This window comes from Drosophila albomicans, chromosome 2L (genome assembly GCF_009650485.2).
Source record: "Drosophila albomicans strain 15112-1751.03 chromosome 2L, ASM965048v2, whole genome shotgun sequence".
In the NCBI taxonomy this organism is placed as follows: domain Eukaryota; kingdom Metazoa; phylum Arthropoda; class Insecta; order Diptera; family Drosophilidae; genus Drosophila; species Drosophila albomicans.
In genome coordinates this window covers 23140337-23159642 of record NC_047628.2, presented here as the reverse complement: position 1 = coordinate 23159642, position 19306 = coordinate 23140337, and the positions used below count along the sequence as shown (strand labels likewise).

The window sequence follows — 19306 nt, the reverse complement described above, 5'->3', positions numbered from 1 at the left end:
CAGCAGCTGCCAAAACAATTTTCTATTGCACTGCTGATCGACAATCGACTAATCGATAACAAATGCATTAGCATTGGGCGCAATATTTAAATAAACATCAACATTTAAAGACTTTATTTTACAGAATATGAATTTTACTAAAACTGTCTGCTTAAGTTAATCTCCTGATTTACAAATAACTGAGTATCTTTGGGAACAACAACAAACACGACAATATGCAAATCTCTACTTTGTTTGTAAATGGAGTCAATTGTTTTTTTTCTTAACCCTGTTTAACCTTTTTCTGATGCAGAAGCTTAAACTCCGGTGCCCACACAATATTGTTGATGAATTCGCCGACGAAATAGCATACCAAACTTAATCCTACCAAGCCACCAAACATTACAAAACGCAGGGGCATTGACAGCACCTCTAAAAGTGGATAAACCCAAACTCCGCTGAAGTATTTAACGATATGCACCCAGATAACGTAAAGAATCATGAACGCGGCGTTGCCAGTGACACCAGCCAAGCGGCTTGGGTAGTGACGGAAGCAGGTGAACAAATCCATGATGGCCAAAAGGGCAACATTCGTGTGAACCACGTGATTCAGCCAACTGCAAAGTTCAGTGTTTGTATAATAAAATAAACAATAGAATTTGTTACGACACTTTACCTGGGAAAAATGGCATCGAGTTCAGCAGGAAAGATGAGCTCTCGATCCCACAAATAGATGACCCAAAATGAGGTGGCCACATTGTGCGCTATAGGGAATGCAAACGTGGCAAAGAAGTAATCTCGCAATCGTCTCAACAACGATTTGGACACACCGGTGACTGAGTTGTCGCCAAAGAGATCATTTAAAAGGGCCACGGTGTGATATATTGCCTGTAGGACGACATCGAGGAATGTTAGGTACTTGAACTTGCCGCCCCATCGCGTCTTTAGCTCCTCTTCCTCGTGCAGACCCTTCGGCCAATACAATTTGAATAAATAGTAGTAAATGCCATACGAGAATTGTGCCGCTGCTAGCAGATGGACCAAGAAACGCAGGTAATGGAATGCACCGCTCGTGTACGCATCGTTGCATGTTTCTAGCCTCGCTGTGTTCGCTTCAGCAGCTTCGCGGGCCGCGTGTTGCTCGCGCAGTTGTTTTTTGCTCTTGGTCATGCTGATGTAAACAAATTACAGTGTAATAAACAAACGCGGCGATTTTGATGAGTGATGGGGAAATTTCGATATATACGCACATCGATATTTTGAGAGCCAACATTGATTGCAACGTGAGCGCACTTGAATTCAGAAAAATATCGGAAAGCCAACAGCTGTTAATTCTTTTTGTCAACTATCACATAATTTTAGATATGTGTAAACCAAGAATAATTATACACGACAGAAATGTTAAATCAGCAGCAACAAGTCAGTTTAAAGAAGTTGTGTGCGGGTCAACTTGTGATGAAATGTACATCGATAGTTTCAGAGTCATCGATAGGTAGAGCAGCTGTAAACCAATCAGCTGTTGATTGTTTTTGTTACGGAAGAGTTGAGGAAGTACATTGTTAAGCATGTGGAAGAAAATAATATTGCCCACAACGAATGCATTAAAACATCAACAAGTGAGATCAAAGGAGTTGAAATGGACATCAGTCCGCCAGTTCGCAGCAAAAGCCACAGCGCCTAAGCTACTGCAACTGGAGCAGGAGCATATCGATGAAGCCATCAAATTGGAGCCCACTCTGTCCATTTACACGCCAGATGTGTGGCATCGTGCCCATGCAACATTTCAAAATCATGGACTACAGACAGTAAACTTTCTACGCATTGTTACCGGCAATCCCGCAGTGCTCAAACGAACCCCACAGCGCATCATTGAGAGTTTGGAGATCTGGCGCAGTTGTCAGTTTGGTGAGCATTTGTTGCATCTGCTGTTGACAAAATATCCGGAGTTACTTGATGTCAATAATGCACACGAATTGCGCACACTAAACGCCTATCTGAAGAGTCGCGTTTCAACGAACAAAAATGTGTGGAAACTTCTGATGAATTGCCCGGATTTATTGGCGCAATCGGAACATAGCATGGAACAAAAGTTGAACTATATGATTGACGTAATGCGTCTTGAAGTACCGGAGATTGTTAAGTCAGCTGCCATGTCGTTGCCCTTCGATGAGCTACGCTGTCGTCATACTTTCCTGTTGCGTTTGGGTTTATTTAAGCCGCGTGCTCTGAAAGCAGATCCCGATGAAAAGACCACCAATAACAGGCTCTATCAGATTACAGACACTTCAGAGAAGGCGTTTGCCACCAAAATATGCCATGTCACGTTGGCCGAATATGAGGCATTCAAGGAATTGTTAGCGAAAGAATTGGAGAGGAAGTCGCGTAAGCAAAAAGCGGATAATGAAGAATTCAGTGAGGATGAAGATTTCAAATAGTTATTGTTAAGTTGTACTTTGTTTTACTAATTACATTTAAATTTATTAAAGAGATTGTTAAGAAATATTTTTGATTGGTTTTGCTTCTTTTAATTTTTAATAGTCTTCGCAGAACCTGCAGAGTAATAGAGCTAGAGAGCAGTTATAAGCGCGCAAATTGAATGGCTGTTAACAACAGTGTGGAGTAACACTGCTAAATAATACGCTGTTAAGTTCGTTGCAGTTAAGCTGGCTGTCTGTTAAGTTGACAGTGACGTTAGCAAGTGAATGGCAACCAATTTATTTTATCTCTTTGCAAGTGGGAGGCATATTTGGGAGAGTTTTATTCAAAAATTAAATGAAAACCAAATAGATAGCACAATAAACCCCATTCCATGGCTAAGTCCAGGCTGACGTCATCGCGCAGCACATAACAACAAATACACCCACCAAAGATAGTATTAGCAAAAACTGCTGGACAAGATGTCGGGTACCAATCCCTTCGATAGCGATGAGGAACCTAGCGCGTCCAATGATGAGATACTGGAGGGTTTCCTGTGTCCCATGTGCCGTGCAGACTTGAAGTCCATTGACTATTTAACCGAACACTTCGCCCGCCAGCATGCCGAGGAGGAAGATGCCTTAAAATCCGTCTTTAAAGATATCTTCTCCAAAGCCAAAAAGAAGATACTTAATAACTTTGAGGACGAGAGGGAACGTGTTGCACCTGCTTCTGCTGCAGCTTCCTCGCCCGCGGCAAGTGCGTCCAATGCGTCGGCAGCGAGAACTAGCAATGCGAAGAGTCGTCACAACATCTACAGCCAGCTGACGAAGCAAAGCGTTGGAGCTGAGCGTAGGCATCTCGAGTACTTTGAATCGGTACGCAACCCGCGGCTGGAACGCTATGCCAGTGAGACGAATAAGCTGATCATACGCCTGCATCGTCTGCTCAAGGATTTGCCCACGGATGCAGTGCAGCGCAAGCAGCATGAACAGCAAACGGTGCCTTGGCTCGACGGTAGTTCCGTCAAGTTGTGTCCCAGTTGCGCCAAGAGTTTTCACTTTGCGCGCAGACAGCATCATTGTCGCCTCTGTGGCGGAATTATGTGCAACGATTGTTCACGCTTTCTTCAGCTAGAGAATGCAAGTAAGCGGCTTGTTTATTTGTCTACAATTGCAATTTATTGATACTCACTTCTTCCCATAGTGCAATTGGCCAGCTTGTCCTCGACACGCAGCGATCCACTCCAGCAACTCCAACATCACGAGGATCGCGCCATACGCTTGTGCCAGCACTGTCTCTGGTTGCTGGACACGCGTCAGGACATGCACGAGAGCCGCACTTGCCATCCGCTATTAGCGAAGGTGTACGATGAGATTCGCCAGCTACAAAAACAAGTTGCACCAGACTTGGAGATGTACGCGAAGATTATCAACAGTCTGTTGGATGGTGAATCTATATTTACCCTTGCCGATGCGGGCGCCTTGCGTGGCAAGATTGGTCAAGTTGCGGAAACAATTGATTTGCGCAGCAAACGCATTCTAACAATCCACTCGGAACCAGGCAGCCGCGAGGAGGCGTTGAAAAAGGCCATACGCTTGAGCTGTGTGCAGATGATTAAGGAACGCATGCTCTCGCTGCCGCCTCTGCCGGATGAGGCCTTAATTAAGCAGATCCAAGAGCGTAAACGCATGGAAACCGAACAACGTATTCTTACAGAGCAGCGCATGGCCATGGAGGCTTATGAGCGCTATGGTGCTGCCACCCAAGTGGGAGTCAGCATGGAGAATCGCAACTTCGCCCAAGGAGTGAGTAGAGAAGGGAACAGCAAGAAGCAAGCTGGAACTTGATTAACGATAGAGATCGTTATAACTTCTGTTCACTAATTTTTCAATGTTTTCTTTTCAGTCGGATCTGCAATCGTTGAACAATTGGTCAGCACCACAGGCTTCTACCATAAAATCCAGTGTAGATGATCCGCTCATCGAGCAAATCAACATTATAAAGGGCTACATTAAGCAGGCACGCCAGGACATGAACTTCGATGTGGTCGAGACGCTGGAGCTGAATCTGCGTGAGCTGCAGCGTGAGGTTTACGAGCGACAACGGCAGTCTAGCAACAGCAGCAAAGCGACAACGCCACAAGCCAATAGCTAGGCAAATTTTAGTATAAATACTTATACATAGCATAAATATACATGAAGTATATATATATGTGTATTCATTCCCGCTTTCTGACTAAATAAATGTGAATGCAAACAAATTTGCTATACCCGCTACCCAAATGGTAGAAAGGTAGTATAATTTACTAGCAAAAAAAGAAGTTAATGTAAAAGGTAGATAAAATCTTAAATTTATATCAAATTGGTTGACCACATTCGTGTAGTTCTTAATACGTTACTTTATGCGCCTTCAAAATAATTGATTTTTGAAAATTAAACTCCCTATACGAGTGTACTTTTAAGGGCTTGTTAAAAAGAACTGAATTTTAAATAATTTCTAATTAGGTCTGGTTCGACTGTTGTCGAACAGACTTGACTAAATAAATGCAAATTTAAATGAAATTCGTTTCATTTTTAGAGTTTTGTGTATTTTGTGCAAATGTTTTTTTTTTAATGAAGCGAAATTATTTGTGCGTATTACGTAGTGAAGTGAATTGAATGTCACAAAGAAAATGCAGAAATAGATCTTTAAAGACGAAGCATCTCATCTGGATGGCTGTATTATTTAGGACTTTAGACCCACGGCAGCAATCAGAGATTTCACTTTGGCTATATAAGCTGTTTGGGCGTCGGCGCTGCTCATGCCCTTTATTTTGTTCCACGCCTCCCACTTTGCCTTGCCCTTGAAGTCGAGGAAACCGGGCTTGTCTATAAAACAAATAGTTTTACACTGAAGTCTCTATTTTTCAGTTACAACGCAATAATTTTCGGACCTGTATTGCAATCTCCCACTTTGGTCTGCTTGAAGAGGCTGTAGAGCTCCAGCAAATCGTTGTCAGACGGTGTGCTGTTCAAGTTCTTCACATCCTCGGCGGCCTGATCGAATTCCTATATAAATACGGATATAAGACCACACGTATGTCACATTTCCCACGAAAAGTGGCTCATGAATAAATTATTTACCTGTAATTCCGACATGTTGTAACTTGGCAATGGTTTTTATCGTCTCCCGGTGACTGACTAAATTGAACTACTGTTCCACGCGAGAATATACTTATGATTTAATTCAAGTTAACAGAGTGCTGAAATGTTAATAACAGCAATGCGTGGCCGTTACAATGTAGACTGGCGTACATTAATATATCTTAATTTAAATTTGTTTGCAATTTCAATTACGTTTCCCAGACTTCAGTATGTGCACCACTTGAATATTAAACGGTATACTTCTTTATTATTTAAATAAAATGCTTGTTTTTAATACAAAAATTCTTCGATATATATTGCCAACACAGCTCACCGCTAAATTTAACGATAGTTTGGCCGAGAGAGCGGCTCTGTAAATTAACAGTGCCTAAACTGCCAACTTTTATTTTTTGCTAAGAAATGTGCGTAAAATGTGACTCAATTTGCTAAACAGGTTTATGCACAATGACAAATTTTATACGTACAAGGAATTAAAAGTGACGAGAATTGAATTCATTCATTAATTGCCAAGTATTACGTGTACAAGCTAGTTTTGGCGGAAAAACAGCTGAATTGACAGCACTATATTTAACAGTCTGATACTTGGTTTGCAGCTCCAATTTTGTTTACAGCTGTAATTTCGCGTTGAACTTGCGTAGCGAACGGACGTGTTTACGCGGGGGCGTCGCTTTATTTTTGTAAAAAATCGAAATCAAATCGTAAAAAAATTTAATAATAGCCCGAACAACACAAGAATTGTGTGTAAATTATTAATATTCAGTGCAGTGCAGTGTGTGCTTAAATGCAGCTGAAGTGATCTTAATATTAAATCGAAGCGCATTTCAAAAAGAAAGAAATAAAGAAAATCAAAGAGAAAGTGCCAAAGCCAAAGTGATTTGTTATTGCTAGAAATTTTGTGTTGTGTTCTTGGTACACTATTGTTGCTGTTGCTTCTGTTGTCTTTCAGCGCGCAACGCGCTGCTTATGCAAATGTGGTATGCTTATGTTTTTACTTATATTTACTGTCTCTTTTACTTTACCTAGCAACTAGAATTAAAAAACATCAATTTTATTTACACACGTTGGGTAATGCTAATTGGTCAGAACCAGCAACACGTAACTCTTTTCGACCACTACTTTTTTAAGTGCTAGCTGTTTGTGTTGCGAATTCAATCGATTGCTGCATAGAGCAACAACATTCCTGTGCCGGCTGAGATTTTTCTATCATGCGATAAATTGATAGCCTCGCCGTCGCTAGCATTGTTCATTGAATCGCCTCCAGCTGCTCTTGACGCTTGACTCTGTGCGTTTGCACGCGTGTGTGTGTGTGTTTTACAATGCAAACAAATTTTACTAGTGTCAGCGGCTACTGCTAAAACAACAACAACAGTAACTGAAGTGTGAAAAGCAAACAACAACTATAACAATGCCGCCATTTGATTTTTTTCTTTATTCATGTACGGTATTCTAGCCTTCTCGTAACTTTTCCTCTTCCTCCAATTTCATTGCTCACCAGTCTTCGGCCGGTTTCGTTTTCGTTTGTGTTGAACTTTGTTTTATTTTAGTTATTTATTTATTGTTTCTTTTTTGGTAGATTTAATCGTCAACTAAATGCACACATATATACACAAAAGAGCGAGAGAGAGAGAGAGAGAGAGAGCAGTTGTTTTCGCTTTGAATAAATTCTTGGCAATTTGTTGGCATATCTGCGAATGTTATATATGAATTGTTCTCTCATATGGAAAGCTCTGGAATTTTGTTGTTTTTTTTTTCATGCATTTATTTTGTTAAATACAAACATACATTTGTATTTATATTTTTATTATAATTCATGTGGGACCCGTTTGGTCTGTTTATTCTTGAAATGCAGACTTGCTATAAATTTATGCCATAATCGATCATTTCTATTTGTGGCGGAAAGATGTTTCCTGTTGGTTGTAGTCTAGCTTTTTTAAATATATTATTTTTAAGAATTTCTATAACAACTTTTACTTAAATAGTTAAAAATGTTTTATCTAGTATAATATTTGGGAATTTTAAACTTATGTACAATTGATAATAAATATGATAAAGGATAGATTGTCTGAAAATGAAATCCATCATATTTTTCAAAAGATATGATTTTTCTTCATTTTTACAAGAAAGGAGATCGAATCTATTGTTGTTCGTAAGCTTGTTGTTGTTTATAATTTAACATTTTCAGCGACCCTCGTTTACAATCGTTTCTGTTCCTTTCTTTCTTCTTCTACCCTTTTCCCACTTTCGCTTTCACTTGATGTGTTTATGCAGCTGTTGTGCTGCTCTATTTATAAATTCATTAACACACTTCAATTGCAACACTACGACGCAGCTTTTAATTTCGAGCAAGTGGGTTTGCTTCTAATAAATGCATAAATAATGATAATATTCACACACAATCCATCATTATCTCATTCATTCATAGTTGTTTACATTTCCCTTGCACGCTTCTTTTTGCTTCCTCCAGACCCTCAGAGATAAGGCATTGGTAAAGCTTATTTCAAGTGGAATTTGATTTTGATAAAAGTTGACCTAGTCCCCTAAAAGAAAAGAAAAGTGTTTAACACTTGAGGAGACAAGCTTATCAGTGGATCATGCACTTTAAATGCACTTCACCATGGGGTTGACATTATCTTCTTTAATGTTAATACTATTAATAGTATAACAATCTATGATAATTTCCGTTAGATTTCTTAGCTGACGCATATTTGGCATTATTAAGCTCATAGGTATTTCAGATTTATCTTTAGTGGATTTTAAATGTGCCGGATGATTCAGATTTCTTTGTGTGGATTTTTGCAAATTCGCATGTTGCGACTTTTACTTGAAAATCAATAATGACGCGTACTTTGAACCCCTTTCTCTACCCCTCTATTATAAACATCGTCTAGACTCGCCGTCATTATCAAGTTTTACTTGTTTATTTTATTATTTTTATATCGCTTTTTACTTGCAGCGTTGACGAAGTATTTTTCTTATTTACCATTATGTTCAGAAATTTATTTATTTGCTATGTTTCCCATGGGAATGCTATTTTATATTTTTGATTTAAGGGTTCATAACATTATAAATATATGTATATACATATGTATATATTTTGATAAGATTATTATGTTGAAATTTAGCATAATGACTTAAAGTCATAACCAAATGTAGAACCAACATGATAAAATTATATCATTAAAGGTATTTATTACAACTAAATACGTTGAAGACAACAAAATTTGAAATATACCTATTGTAGATACTTTCAGTATATTTAAAGAAGTATTTTTCAAGTAAAATAATCAGCTCTGAATTGTAGTAACCATGTTTTTGACATTTATGCTTTGACGTTTTGAGGGGGCTCCTCAAATTAGGTTTTCTGTTATTGTGTCATTTGAGTTGGAGACAGTGTCGGAGAAGTTTGTATTGTATTGAAAAAATTGTGTTTTATTGATTACAATCGCTTTTCTTAGAAACAATTTGTTGTCTTATTGGGAATATAAAATGTCTTTAGAAGTGAACAATTTGTTGAACGTGTCTCAGGAGCAAGAGTCTGAAATAGTAGACAAGCAGAATGCAATTGGTGATGATGATGGCAAAGCAGAGCTGGACATTGTCATCAACAATGTCGTGTGTTCCTTCAGTGTGAAGTGTCATCTCAATCTGCACGATATTGCTTTAACTGGCGTCAATGTAGAGTACAGGCGAGAGAATTCCATGCTCACGATGCGTTTGCGTCGTCCTTATACCACGGCGTCGATATGGTCCTCGGGGCGAATTACCTGCACAGGTGCCACATCGGAGGAGGATGCCAGGATTGCCGCTCGTCGCTATGCTCGATGTTTGCAGAAACTGGGATTTCCCGTGGGCTTTCATAATTTTCGCATCTACAATGTGTTGGGCACTTGCACCATGCCCTGGGCCATTCGCATTGTGCAGTTCTCGGAGCATCATCGCAACCAAGCCAGCTACGAGCCGGAACTGCATCCGGGTGTCACTTATCGCATGACTGATCCGATTGCCACGCTCAAGATCTTCGCGACTGGCAGCATTACGGTGACCGCACAAAATGTGGCCACCGTTGATTTGGCCATACAACGTATCTATGATTTGGTCTACGAATTTCGTAATGAGAGCAGTCGCAGGGATCTGGGGGAGTCACAGCTAAAGGATTGCTTATCGAAGACCCCACGACATCCAGCACTTGGCGCTCCACGTGTGGCATCAACAACGTGGCGTCCCAAGCCACCGGTACATTCGTACATGAAGTTCCTCGACAGCATTCCCAATACTATGCCGCCACAGATGAATAAGAATTCTTCAATCCACAATACTTCAATCAACAATACTTTAACCAACACTACCTTAATCAAAAATATTTCCAACAACAATACTTCTATAAACAAGAGTTTAAACAATACTACTTTAACCAACACTACCTTAATCAACAATATTTCCAACAACAGTAATACTATCAAAAATAGTTTGAACAACACTGTTTTAATCAACACTATTTTACCTACTACTTCAATCAACAATTTAACCAACTGTGCTTTAACCAACACTACTTTAACCAACACTACTTTAACTAACACTGCCTTAACCAACACTTCTTTAACCAACACTACTTCAGTCAACGCTACTTCAATCAATGATGCGGAGATGAGCAGCAGCGGTAGTGATAACATATTCTCCAATGCACGTCGCCGGGCCAGCGAACGTTGGGTAACCAAGTTGCAGGAGAAACAATCTCGTTTGACTGATCCCAGCTCCTTCGCCAATACGACTGCGTTGCCTGCATCTCGTAGTGTCCCCCAAACGACCAAGAAACCACTTTTACCGCACAACAAGCAGCTGAATTCAAACAACTTGCGACGTCCGAAGGCGCTGCCAAGATCTGCCTCAATATTGCCACCGATTCCCACACGCCGCACTACAATTGCAGCTCCCATTGCCACCAGAAAAAAGCCAGCAGCAGTTAGTGTTCCTTCGAATATTCAATTGGTTGAGACAGCGAACTCTGAGGAAGTCGCAGAGGATGAAATTAACTGGCAAATGTAATATTGATATGTAAATGATCTCAACTTAGATGGTGAAATAAATAATTATGTATTCTAATATGCATATAATATTTTATGTATAATATATTAAAATTAATATATATTTAGAATTTAACAAAATGTATCATAGCTTAAATGATTGAGATACTCATTAATGTAGTTGTGAAAAATATGTGATATATCTTTACTACTGCTTTAATAGTCTTTAATCTTTTCGTTTTCTGTACAATCTAATTAATCATAATTTATCAATACGGAGAATTTTCTTTTTCTTCCCATTTTTTCTCACTTTCGCTGTTAAACAATTTTTGTATTTTCGTAGAATACTTGTGGCATTTTATTGGGCTCATTTGGCATTCGAAGATGTTTGTATTTGAATCGATTTGTTGATCGGATCAAAGTTCAGGCCTTTGATGCGATTAATCGACCATTGGCAGCATCCTCAATTTAACTGCAACATGCAGAAATGTTTATCTAATTTAAACAAACAAATGGTTTTTATTAGCGAATATTTACCTCAGTATTTCAATTGTCTTTCTCCATTACTTTGTTGTTATCAACATTGAATTGCGAATTGCGAATTGATATAAAGCGTCATATCATATCTATCATGGGGAAGACTTAAATACTTTATAGTACAAGCACTAAAGACCCATCAGTTTACTGACATTGCACAAAATGTAGCATTTATCAAAGTCATTGGTTGTCTTATTTCTATTTCTATATTGTATCCATTCATTTCTTTTATTTTCTCATTTACAGTAAACAAACAGAGTGTAGTTGCAATTAGTTTGCCCCAGCTGGCCTGGCCCAGTTCGCTGCGAGCCAGCCTGGCCAACAGCTTTCACTGTCAACGTTAAAAGTCATTTACCACACACCGCACTCTGCCCACCTTCACTTCTTCCTCCATTTCCACCTCGTGCTCATGTTCGTCTCTTACCTTTCAGTTGGCCAAAAAAGTTGGCAAGCCAAATTTCAGCTTGGTTCCGTTCAGTTCAGTGCAGTTCAACCCCAAACCCAAACCCAACCTGAACCTCAACCGTGCAACAATAGCAATAACATCATCAACGAAAGCAACTCGAAATATTTGCAACATTTGCAAAGGTTGGCAACCAATTCAGGCGTGCGCCTAAAAATGCGCCCTCAACATTATTGCAGGGCTCACTAACACACATCGCAGCATTATATTGAATACTACATACCACACATACAAATAATATACTATATATGACTAAAATATGTATATGGATTGGTAGTCGGGTCGGGTCGGGTAGTTGGTTAGCTGCTTGGGGTAGTTGTTGGCCCAAAAGGTGGGGGGCAACCGCATTTATAAAACTGCAACAGCTGCAGTTATTTTTCAGCTTGTTTGTTGTCATTGATGCCGCTGCAATTTTAATATTCTCCAACAGTGTGTTTTAGCTATGCTATCAAATATGTAACACTCACAATGCTTATCTATTATTTAAATCAACAGTTGGACATTTGAACACTTATATTTTTAATATTATATTTACTACGCTTTTATTATTTTGCCATTGCTTTAGTTTTAGTCGTATTAAATTTACAGTTTTACCTAATTTATAATTTTCAATAATAATAGAAGTTCTTATAAGTTTAATATATAATATTTTAAATGTTTCACCGTATAGAGCATCTAAATTGCGACGTCTCAATTTCCCTAAATTCTTATTTGTTTGCCTCTATATGTGCTTCCGTTTCAGTTCAATGCAAGATATTTGATTTTCGATTTCAACATAAAACGAAAAAATTGAAAATGAATTCAAATTTGATTTGGTCGTTTGTGAAAATGTTTTCAATTCATTTAGCTGATGGTGTAGAGTGGTTTTTGCCTATTCGATGAGTTTTCTATAGAGCTTTTAAAAAAGAATATTCTTAAGCCTGTTTTTATTTCTTTTACACACAGTGTCCATCATCTTTCATTCATTTCTATCCTTGAACTAGTTCCTGGACACGATGCTCCGACGCGCCCAAAAAGAAATTAACTGAATTTATTTCTCTATGCTTATCTACAGCTGCTCTTGGTAACTGTTCTCTCCGACCTCACCTGCCCTTGTCTATGTTTCGTTTTTAGTTTTTAGTGAATTCTGTGGACCAGGTAGATGGACATCCTTTTGGGCAGCTGTTGGCTATGTTTTTAGCTACCAGTTGTTGTTACCTGTTTCAGATCGTTCTCTCGCAGTTTTCGGCATTTACTAGAGCCACAAACATTTGAATAGTAATCCAGCAAATGCTGCAGGGCTTCAACAAAAATACAAAAATACAAAAAATAAAAACGAAACAAACTCAAAATGAATTTCTTTTCAGCATTCAGTGCGTTGTTTCAGTTGCGTCATCGCTCACGGAAATGAACACATAACACATATGTAGCATATATGTATGTACTTTTTACATATATATTGTATATATATCTTAATCTTTATTGTTACGCGCTTACAGATAGCAGCTTTGAATTCGCGTCGAAAATGTTCAAGTCTGGTTTTCTAGATGTGTTTTTTGTTTTAGTTATTCGCCGGCTAGTCGAAAACTCGTTCTGCTAAGGTTCTATTACAAACTCATCGCATTATACTTTGAAACGGAATCAAAATTAACATATGTGTAAAAGTATGTTTTATAATGTTTTCTTTTTGTAAAAGATAAAGGTGCGGGCCTGCTTAAAAATGTAGCCATAAATTCTTCTATCCTTAAGAACTAATTTTACAGCTATGCTGTTGAAATTTGATTAAGATACATATTGTTGATGTTCTGTACCCAATTTAAAATCAATGTTTCATAATGACAATCATTGATTGAACATTAATATTCTTTGCCTTAAGTGCACCTTCAATGAAATATTTCTATCAATTAAAGTCTAATACAAAACAAAATCCCATTCACTCTGCACTTGTTCACTTTTTCCTAAATATATTTCTATTATTATTCACTTAATGCTGTAGACCGCATAAAACACTTTCAAATAACTTTTCACTTGAATTTGAACTTTCTCACACTCTGCCCTTAGTTCAGACAGCTATATTGTTGTCCAGTGTGTTGCCGTCATCCTTCATCTGTTCCTCTAGAACTCGTCAATCACAAAGTGCAGGATACTTTTTGCTAACAGGATCCACACACTTTGAAGCTGTTGGACCCGTCTCATAGATGGGCTCGTTGTAGATATTGTTGTAGTCGTAGTTGCAGGTCAACATGAACAGAAATTTATTCTCGTCGGGCTCCAGGAATTTGACCCCAGCACAACCGACGCGACGCACTTGATCCCCAACTAGCATGGTGAAGTGTCCAATCTTTTTGCTGCACAGAAATTGAAACTCAACTAGTTGACTTTGCACTTAAGAATTAAGTAGATAGATAGACTCACCCCTCCGGATGCGAGTGGTAGCTGTCGATGTAGCTTTGATTGGCATCTTTGTACTCTCTGAACCAGTCCAAAACGAAGGTCTTCATGCGACGGGAATGCGACTTGAAATCGCGTCCAATCCAAAAGTAGCCAATATTCTGTCCACTAAACTTGAAGCGTGGCGTATTCCGGCACTTGTCATGGGCAAACCGACAACGCTTCGCATGCAGCTCGGCCATGTGTTCCAGTTCCTCGTCCCACTTGAGCATGGGCATCTGTGCGGCTGCCGCATATCCTTCGACGCCTCCTTCGGCGACTTTGTCACGCACCAGATTATGCATGTCCAGCAACAGTTGACGGCGTCGCGGACTCATGTAGAGGAGCTTGGGCTTGGGACCACAATCCTCGCCAAAGCTGCCATTGTTGCCACACGCCGTGTTTGTCTCCTGCAGAATGTGGCTGCCATTGTAGAATTCGCACAACGAAGGCGCACAATAGTCGCCGATGGTTGAGCTATCGCTTAGATGTGCGATTATAATTAATAACAGCGTCGACAGCATTGCCCTGGGCAATCCTGAGCAATCAAAGGTGCACTTGTCTAATAGCAATCTCGGCATTGCGACAGTCAGTCAGCAACTGAGCTCCGGCCGTGAATAAATTTTGTCTTATGAATTGAATTGGTCTCGTCTGGTCAGCGGTTGAGGCTGGCTGAGACGTCGACGGCGACGGCGACGACGACGCCAACGGCAACGGCGGCAGCGTCAGCAGGGTTGAAGATTTGCATTGCGATCCCTCGCAGCTTTATATGCTAATACCCTTTCATCTCGCAAAGTTATAAATTACGAATCGGGGAAGGGCAGACATCGACTAACTTTCGAGAGAACTGGGAAAGCTGTTGACTTGTTACTCTATTCGAATTCTTAGTTTTTGTGAGAATTACATTGGCATTTTATCGTTCAAGATATTATTCTAAAAATGCAAAGTAAAATATGGGTAATTTTCTTTGTATTTATTATTCAAGTTGTAGATTATTTAAAGTTTCTTCTAAAGCAACTAGAATTCAATTATATTTTGTATTACTGTTGCTGTTGCTGCAGCCCTGGTCATAGTACTTTCTTGTGCAGAACAGACAGAAAACAGACGTAGTACTATCGTCTTCCGGACTTTTGTTGTGCATTAGCAAACAGGTTTTTGACTGCTGCCCATCACCCAGCGCAATATATTGGGTTTTATGTAAATGGTGTAATCAAGCACTAACTGTGGGAAAAATGCTCGCTTCAAGGCAACTACAATGGCGATAAGTAGGCGTGTTGGGGATTAATTGTTGACTCCGCGGAGTCATTGGTTAACAAGTTCAGTTGGAAGTGATCGACTCTGGAATACTCATTACCCATATCTATGTCGTAAAGGAGTGAAAAAACTTGTGATTGTGGATAAAATTGGGGAAAACCACAATAATTATAAATTAAACTTTATCTTTTTCTATGTATTGTTATCAAAAGTGTGCATTTTCATTGTGATATAAATATTTAAAGGCACGGAGAGACAGATAGATAAATAGTAGCAAAAAATATTATTTTCATAAATAAACCTATAAAATACAAAATTAAATTGTATTTATGTATATCTTAATAGTAGAAGTATTATCCCAAAATTTTAAATCTGTAACTTTTATAGACGCTGAGATATTCATGTTTAAAAGCACGGACAGACAGGCAGACAGGCAGGAAGCACAATCATGTTACATACATTGCCATGAAGTGACTAGACTCTTCTACCTTTTGAGACAACGAGTATAAAAAGCAGAAGCAAATTAGAAAATCCACTCGAAAGAAACGTGCTTTAAAGCTAATCGTCACTAATTATAATAACAATGCTGGCGATTTATTAATTGTTAATAACAGCACAAGTATGAGCAAAAGAATTATGCAAAAACATGCAATCACCGAGCAGAGTAATCAAACTCTGATGTGGCTTTTAAGTTATATTAAATATTTATAATATTACCCTTGACAGTGGTCATACGGTAAAAATAAGAAGATGATAATCTCTATCATGCAGAGACCGTCATACTCTTACTCTCCATGGAAAGATCATAAATGTTAAGTGGTTTTCTTTTGGGATACCGCAAACAATAGCAAAGAATTGCGTCTTTTCAGATTGTGCATATCATTGAAGTTTCATTCACCTTGAATCTGCTTATCTCCCGTATTGTCTAGAACTTGCATTTTGACCTATATAAACCCGAATTTGTTATTTGGCATATTCCCAAAATGTTTCACATAAATTAAATAGTTATCTCGAATACAAAGTAGCGCCCAGTCGATCACACTCGGTCAGTGTGTCCTCATTTTATCTCGTTCGTTTTTAATTGTTTTAATTAAATGGCAAATTTATCGCGATTTTTAATTTAAATGAATTTTACTTTTTCGTCACTTTTTTCTTTGTATAATATTTATCTTTCTATATATATATGTTGGCGACAATCGTAATTGAGTTAGCTAGTTTTTATGCTATATAGCTATATAGACATATTTTCTGGGGCGTCGTTGATTTCTCATGCGTGAATCTCACTGTGGAGGTCGTGAGAGAATTCTCAGTTTTAGATTTCGACAACGCCTCAATGCGTGCGTTCTCTGTGCAAATTCTTGAGATTTATGTTCAAGCATTTCGTTGCCATTTATTCGCATGTATTACAAATACTTTGTAAGTATTATAGTCGATATGCCTGGGAGATCTCTCCAAGATCCAAGTGCTCAATGACGCGTTGGCTGCTTATTGCAACGCTTCGTCGCCACTCAACAATTTACAGAGCACATTTCATACATAGTATTCGCTTATTCATTTCTATATGCAGGGGAAAATTATTCAAGATAAGCGATTGTGCTCGCGTAACATTTGCATAGTATATTTTAAATGCTAAGGTTCTATTTACGAAAATGTTGAAAAATTATTATCAATGAGCTGGGAACTCTGCCAGCTCCTAAACACAATTGCATGCAATATATTTATAAAAAAAAAACTTCAAATTCACTGATTACATTATTCATGGTATTCTGACCTCATTTGTTTCTGTAAAAAATTGTTGTTTACATAGATGTGGTCAAAGTTTAAATTCATTTGATTAAAATAGCTATAGGGTAACTTATAGTCCAGCAAACTGGACAACTAAGTTTAGAATCTGTTTTAATTTTCACACACTTGGCATTAATAAAACTGAGATTCAACTAAGTGATATCACTCAACAGATGCTTAAAATAATTGGTATAATTATATGAATATAAAGAGCATAATTACAGTGTACTTCTATTCTCAGCATCCGCTCTTCATTTATCTTTCTCGTTGCTCTATGATTCATATTTTTAGCAGTTTCTTTTATTTGCATGCAAATGAAATTTGAATATTTCCATCACTTTGTAACTTTTGAGACAGCAAAATTGATTCCTCTTTTCTCCGTTATTTATACGCTTACGCAAATATCAGACGTAGACTGGGAAACCAATTTGAATTTATTATCCAATCTTGAAATGCATTTGCAAGTCGCCTCGTGTTTCACTCTTGTTCAGCCAGACAAATCGCTATCAGCGTTTTTACAGACAAGATATTCTCCACAACCCTTTTGCCCACTTCCCTGACGCTTCTTTCTTTTATTAGCATCTTCATTTCCATGTCTGGCGACCACTTGAACTTTGTCTGGCCACCGGCAAACTTGTGATATTTTATGTATATCTCTATGTATGTGTGTATGTATGTATGTAGAGTGTGCACTTGCAACTTGAATGCACTTGACAAAGTTCTTGACGGTGCGCGGTGCACGCTTTAAAGTGCCCAAATCAGGAAGTTCAACCACCACCCTTCTCCTCGAAAGCCCTTTTGGACGACAGGTGGCGCCATCTAGTGGCTGGTTACCCTTACCACCGAGCAATCCCTGCGATCCGCGTGTCTACTGGCCATTAATTTCACATTAATTACCATCGTCACAGACTAGCGCGCTTTGCTTTATTTTGTACTCTATGTGAAATTCCTGAAGGGTATGCTCGACTGCTTAGAAAGGCTGAAAAGTGAGCACACTATGTGAATAAATTTTCTATTAACAGTATTAAACTTAAGTTAGGAAAAAGAGACATTGAAAGTGAAGACATATAGTATTTAGATATTTATTTATTTAACAACTCATGAACTTAAGTTATATATAGTAATATATACATATAGTTACATTTATATTGCGTTATAAGGATTGTGTTGTTTCAACTTCTTTAAGAACTTATCTAAGAAACCTGCTACATTTTATTTTATAACTAACGGAAGATTGTGAATTTATTTATGTCCAAAATTTTAAAAAACTTGCAATTAAGATAAGATCTGTGTTTCTTAGCATGACTGAAAATATTGTTCATGCCAGCTATTTACAGGATATTCTGCAGTCCATCAAAGTTCCTTGGCCATCGCTTTGACTAGTTTTATTTTTGTAGTTTGGCCGATTGTAAAACGTCGTAATCTGCGGATTATTGGGGCAGCTGATGGTTCGTTTTAAGAGCTCCCTTCGGCTATTTATAGCTGAAACATTTGTGCCGCGCTTTCTTTCTTTATTTTTTTGCACAATTGTATCGTTCCGGGTTACTGCGACAATATTGATGCATAGCCAACCGATTGCGGGGGTGCGAAATTGGGGCTTGTTTTCTTTGTTGCTGTTGCTGGTTTTTTTTTCTTCTGACATGTCACGCGTTTTGCTTTTAATCTACTTTGGCCGGTGACGTCATGCGTGGTCATGCCAATGGGCAAATGCAATGATTGTCAATGTCAATAGACTACGACGACTACAAACTAAGTGTTGCTATTGCTAACATTGTTAACCCCTTGCTGTGATAGTTGGGAAGGGGATGGGCAAGGGGAAAGGGAATCACATTGAACCCGCCAACTGACCTCACGACTGACCTGACGCTGTCTCGAAAGTGACACGCAAAAGAAATTCCATTTTCAGACACAATTTCCAAACAATGTGCAACCAATTTTCATAGCAATTAAAATAAAACTGCCAAGAAGTTGTATAGCTCAAGAGAGGGAGGGAGATAGAGAGAGAGAAGAGTGAGCGAGGTCAATGACAGTTCAAAGTGGTGTCACAAAGTGTTTCTTGATATCAAAATTTATACTTACTTGGGTCTCTTAATTCAATTAAAGCGAATGCATCGTTAAGTAAAATGGGCTGAAAAATTGATATAAATTGCGAGTGTGTGTGTGTGTGTGTGAGTGTGTCATAAATCTCCGTGTTTGGCCCATGTAATACCCACTAATTGTGCAATGAGGCGAGGCAAGCTGCCCAAGATTTGGGTCAGTCTGTGGTCTTTGCAACGTGCTGGTGCATGCAACGAGCT

At 38.6% G+C, this 19306-nt stretch overlaps 7 protein-coding genes across 17 annotated transcripts in view; 4 read left to right on the top strand and 3 right to left on the bottom strand.

Annotated features, from left to right (window-relative positions):
* Positions 1-113: 113 nt before the first annotated feature.
* On the bottom strand, positions 114-1272 carry LOC117564176 (androgen-induced gene 1 protein). The gene is made up of 2 exons (XM_034242844.2): positions 656-1272; positions 114-596 (listed from the first exon to the last, which is right to left on the bottom strand). Exons 1-2 carry the CDS (start codon positions 1147-1149, stop codon positions 263-265), a joined length of 828 nt encoding a protein of 275 aa, XP_034098735.1. The 5' UTR covers positions 1150-1272; the 3' UTR covers positions 114-262.
* A 69-nt stretch (positions 1273-1341) lies between these two features.
* LOC117564175 (transcription termination factor 4, mitochondrial) lies at positions 1342-2479 on the top strand. The gene has a single exon (XM_034242843.2). It carries the CDS (start codon positions 1545-1547, stop codon positions 2412-2414), a length of 870 nt encoding a protein of 289 aa, XP_034098734.1. The 5' UTR covers positions 1342-1544; the 3' UTR covers positions 2415-2479.
* A 218-nt stretch (positions 2480-2697) lies between these two features.
* LOC117564902 (rabenosyn-5) lies at positions 2698-4667 on the top strand. The gene is made up of 3 exons (XM_034243854.2): positions 2698-3540; positions 3601-4202; positions 4303-4667. The coding sequence occupies exons 1-3, from the start codon at positions 2877-2879 to the stop codon at positions 4549-4551; spliced, it is 1515 nt and encodes a 504-aa protein (XP_034099745.1). The 5' UTR covers positions 2698-2876; the 3' UTR covers positions 4552-4667.
* Positions 4668-4955: 288 nt separating this feature from the next.
* LOC117564903 (acyl-CoA-binding protein homolog) lies at positions 4956-5636 on the bottom strand. Its single transcript, XM_034243856.2, has 3 exons — positions 5520-5636; positions 5330-5444; positions 4956-5264 (listed from the first exon to the last, which is right to left on the bottom strand). The coding sequence occupies exons 1-3, from the start codon at positions 5532-5534 to the stop codon at positions 5122-5124; spliced, it is 273 nt and encodes a 90-aa protein (XP_034099747.1). The 5' UTR covers positions 5535-5636; the 3' UTR covers positions 4956-5121.
* Positions 5637-6153: 517 nt separating this feature from the next.
* Positions 6154-19306, top strand: part of LOC117566187 (piezo-type mechanosensitive ion channel component) — a 38358-nt gene continuing 25205 nt past the window's right edge. For 5 of the 11 annotated variants that reach the window (XM_034245698.2, XM_034245703.2, XM_034245701.2 and 2 more), the window contains exon 1: positions 6155-6514. The gene's annotated coding sequence lies outside the window, so the exon portion shown is untranslated. Of the gene's footprint in view, positions 6515-19306 lie in introns of all 11 variants that reach the window. The other 6 variants (XM_034245699.2, XM_034245696.2, XM_034245700.2 and 3 more) reach the window with 2 other exon arrangements.
* On the top strand, positions 8878-10612 carry LOC117566189 (uncharacterized). The gene is made up of 2 exons (XM_034245706.2): positions 8878-8941; positions 8996-10612. Exon 2 carries the CDS (start codon positions 9027-9029, stop codon positions 10581-10583), a length of 1557 nt encoding a protein of 518 aa, XP_034101597.1. The 5' UTR covers positions 8878-8941; positions 8996-9026; the 3' UTR covers positions 10584-10612.
* Positions 13563-14575, bottom strand: LOC117566190 (antigen 5 like allergen Cul n 1). The gene is made up of 2 exons (XM_034245709.2): positions 13956-14575; positions 13563-13888 (listed from the first exon to the last, which is right to left on the bottom strand). The coding sequence occupies exons 1-2, from the start codon at positions 14549-14551 to the stop codon at positions 13666-13668; spliced, it is 819 nt and encodes a 272-aa protein (XP_034101600.1). The 5' UTR covers positions 14552-14575; the 3' UTR covers positions 13563-13665.

What these genes read in the sequence shown, in the direction of transcription:
- LOC117564175 (XM_034242843.2), top strand. Translation starts at nt 1,545, where the DNA reads ATGTGGAAGAAAATAATATTGCCCACAACGAATGCATTAAAACATCAA.
- LOC117564176 (XM_034242844.2), bottom strand. Translation starts at nt 1,149, where the DNA reads ATGACCAAGAGCAAAAAACAACTGCGCGAGCAACACGCGGCCCGCGAA. An exon ending in CTCGATGCCATTTTTCCCAG is followed by an intron (nt 597 to 655) that starts GTAAAGTGTCGT and finishes TGAACTTTGCAG; the next exon opens with TTGGCTGAATCACGTGGTTC.
- LOC117564902 (XM_034243854.2), top strand. Translation starts at nt 2,877, where the DNA reads ATGTCGGGTACCAATCCCTTCGATAGCGATGAGGAACCTAGCGCGTCC. An exon ending in TCTTCAGCTAGAGAATGCAA is followed by an intron (nt 3,541 to 3,600) that starts GTAAGCGGCTTG and finishes TTCTTCCCATAG; the next exon opens with TGCAATTGGCCAGCTTGTCC. An exon ending in ATCGCAACTTCGCCCAAGGA is followed by an intron (nt 4,203 to 4,302) that starts GTGAGTAGAGAA and finishes TTTTCTTTTCAG; the next exon opens with TCGGATCTGCAATCGTTGAA.
- LOC117566189 (XM_034245706.2), top strand. Translation starts at nt 9,027, where the DNA reads ATGTCTTTAGAAGTGAACAATTTGTTGAACGTGTCTCAGGAGCAAGAG.
- LOC117564903 (XM_034243856.2), bottom strand. An exon ending in AGTGGGAGATTGCAATACAG is followed by an intron (nt 5,265 to 5,329) that starts GTCCGAAAATTA and finishes TTTGTTTTATAG; the next exon opens with ACAAGCCCGGTTTCCTCGAC.
- LOC117566190 (XM_034245709.2), bottom strand. Translation starts at nt 14,551, where the DNA reads ATGCCGAGATTGCTATTAGACAAGTGCACCTTTGATTGCTCAGGATTG. An exon ending in TACCACTCGCATCCGGAGGG is followed by an intron (nt 13,889 to 13,955) that starts GTGAGTCTATCT and finishes ATTTCTGTGCAG; the next exon opens with CAAAAAGATTGGACACTTCA.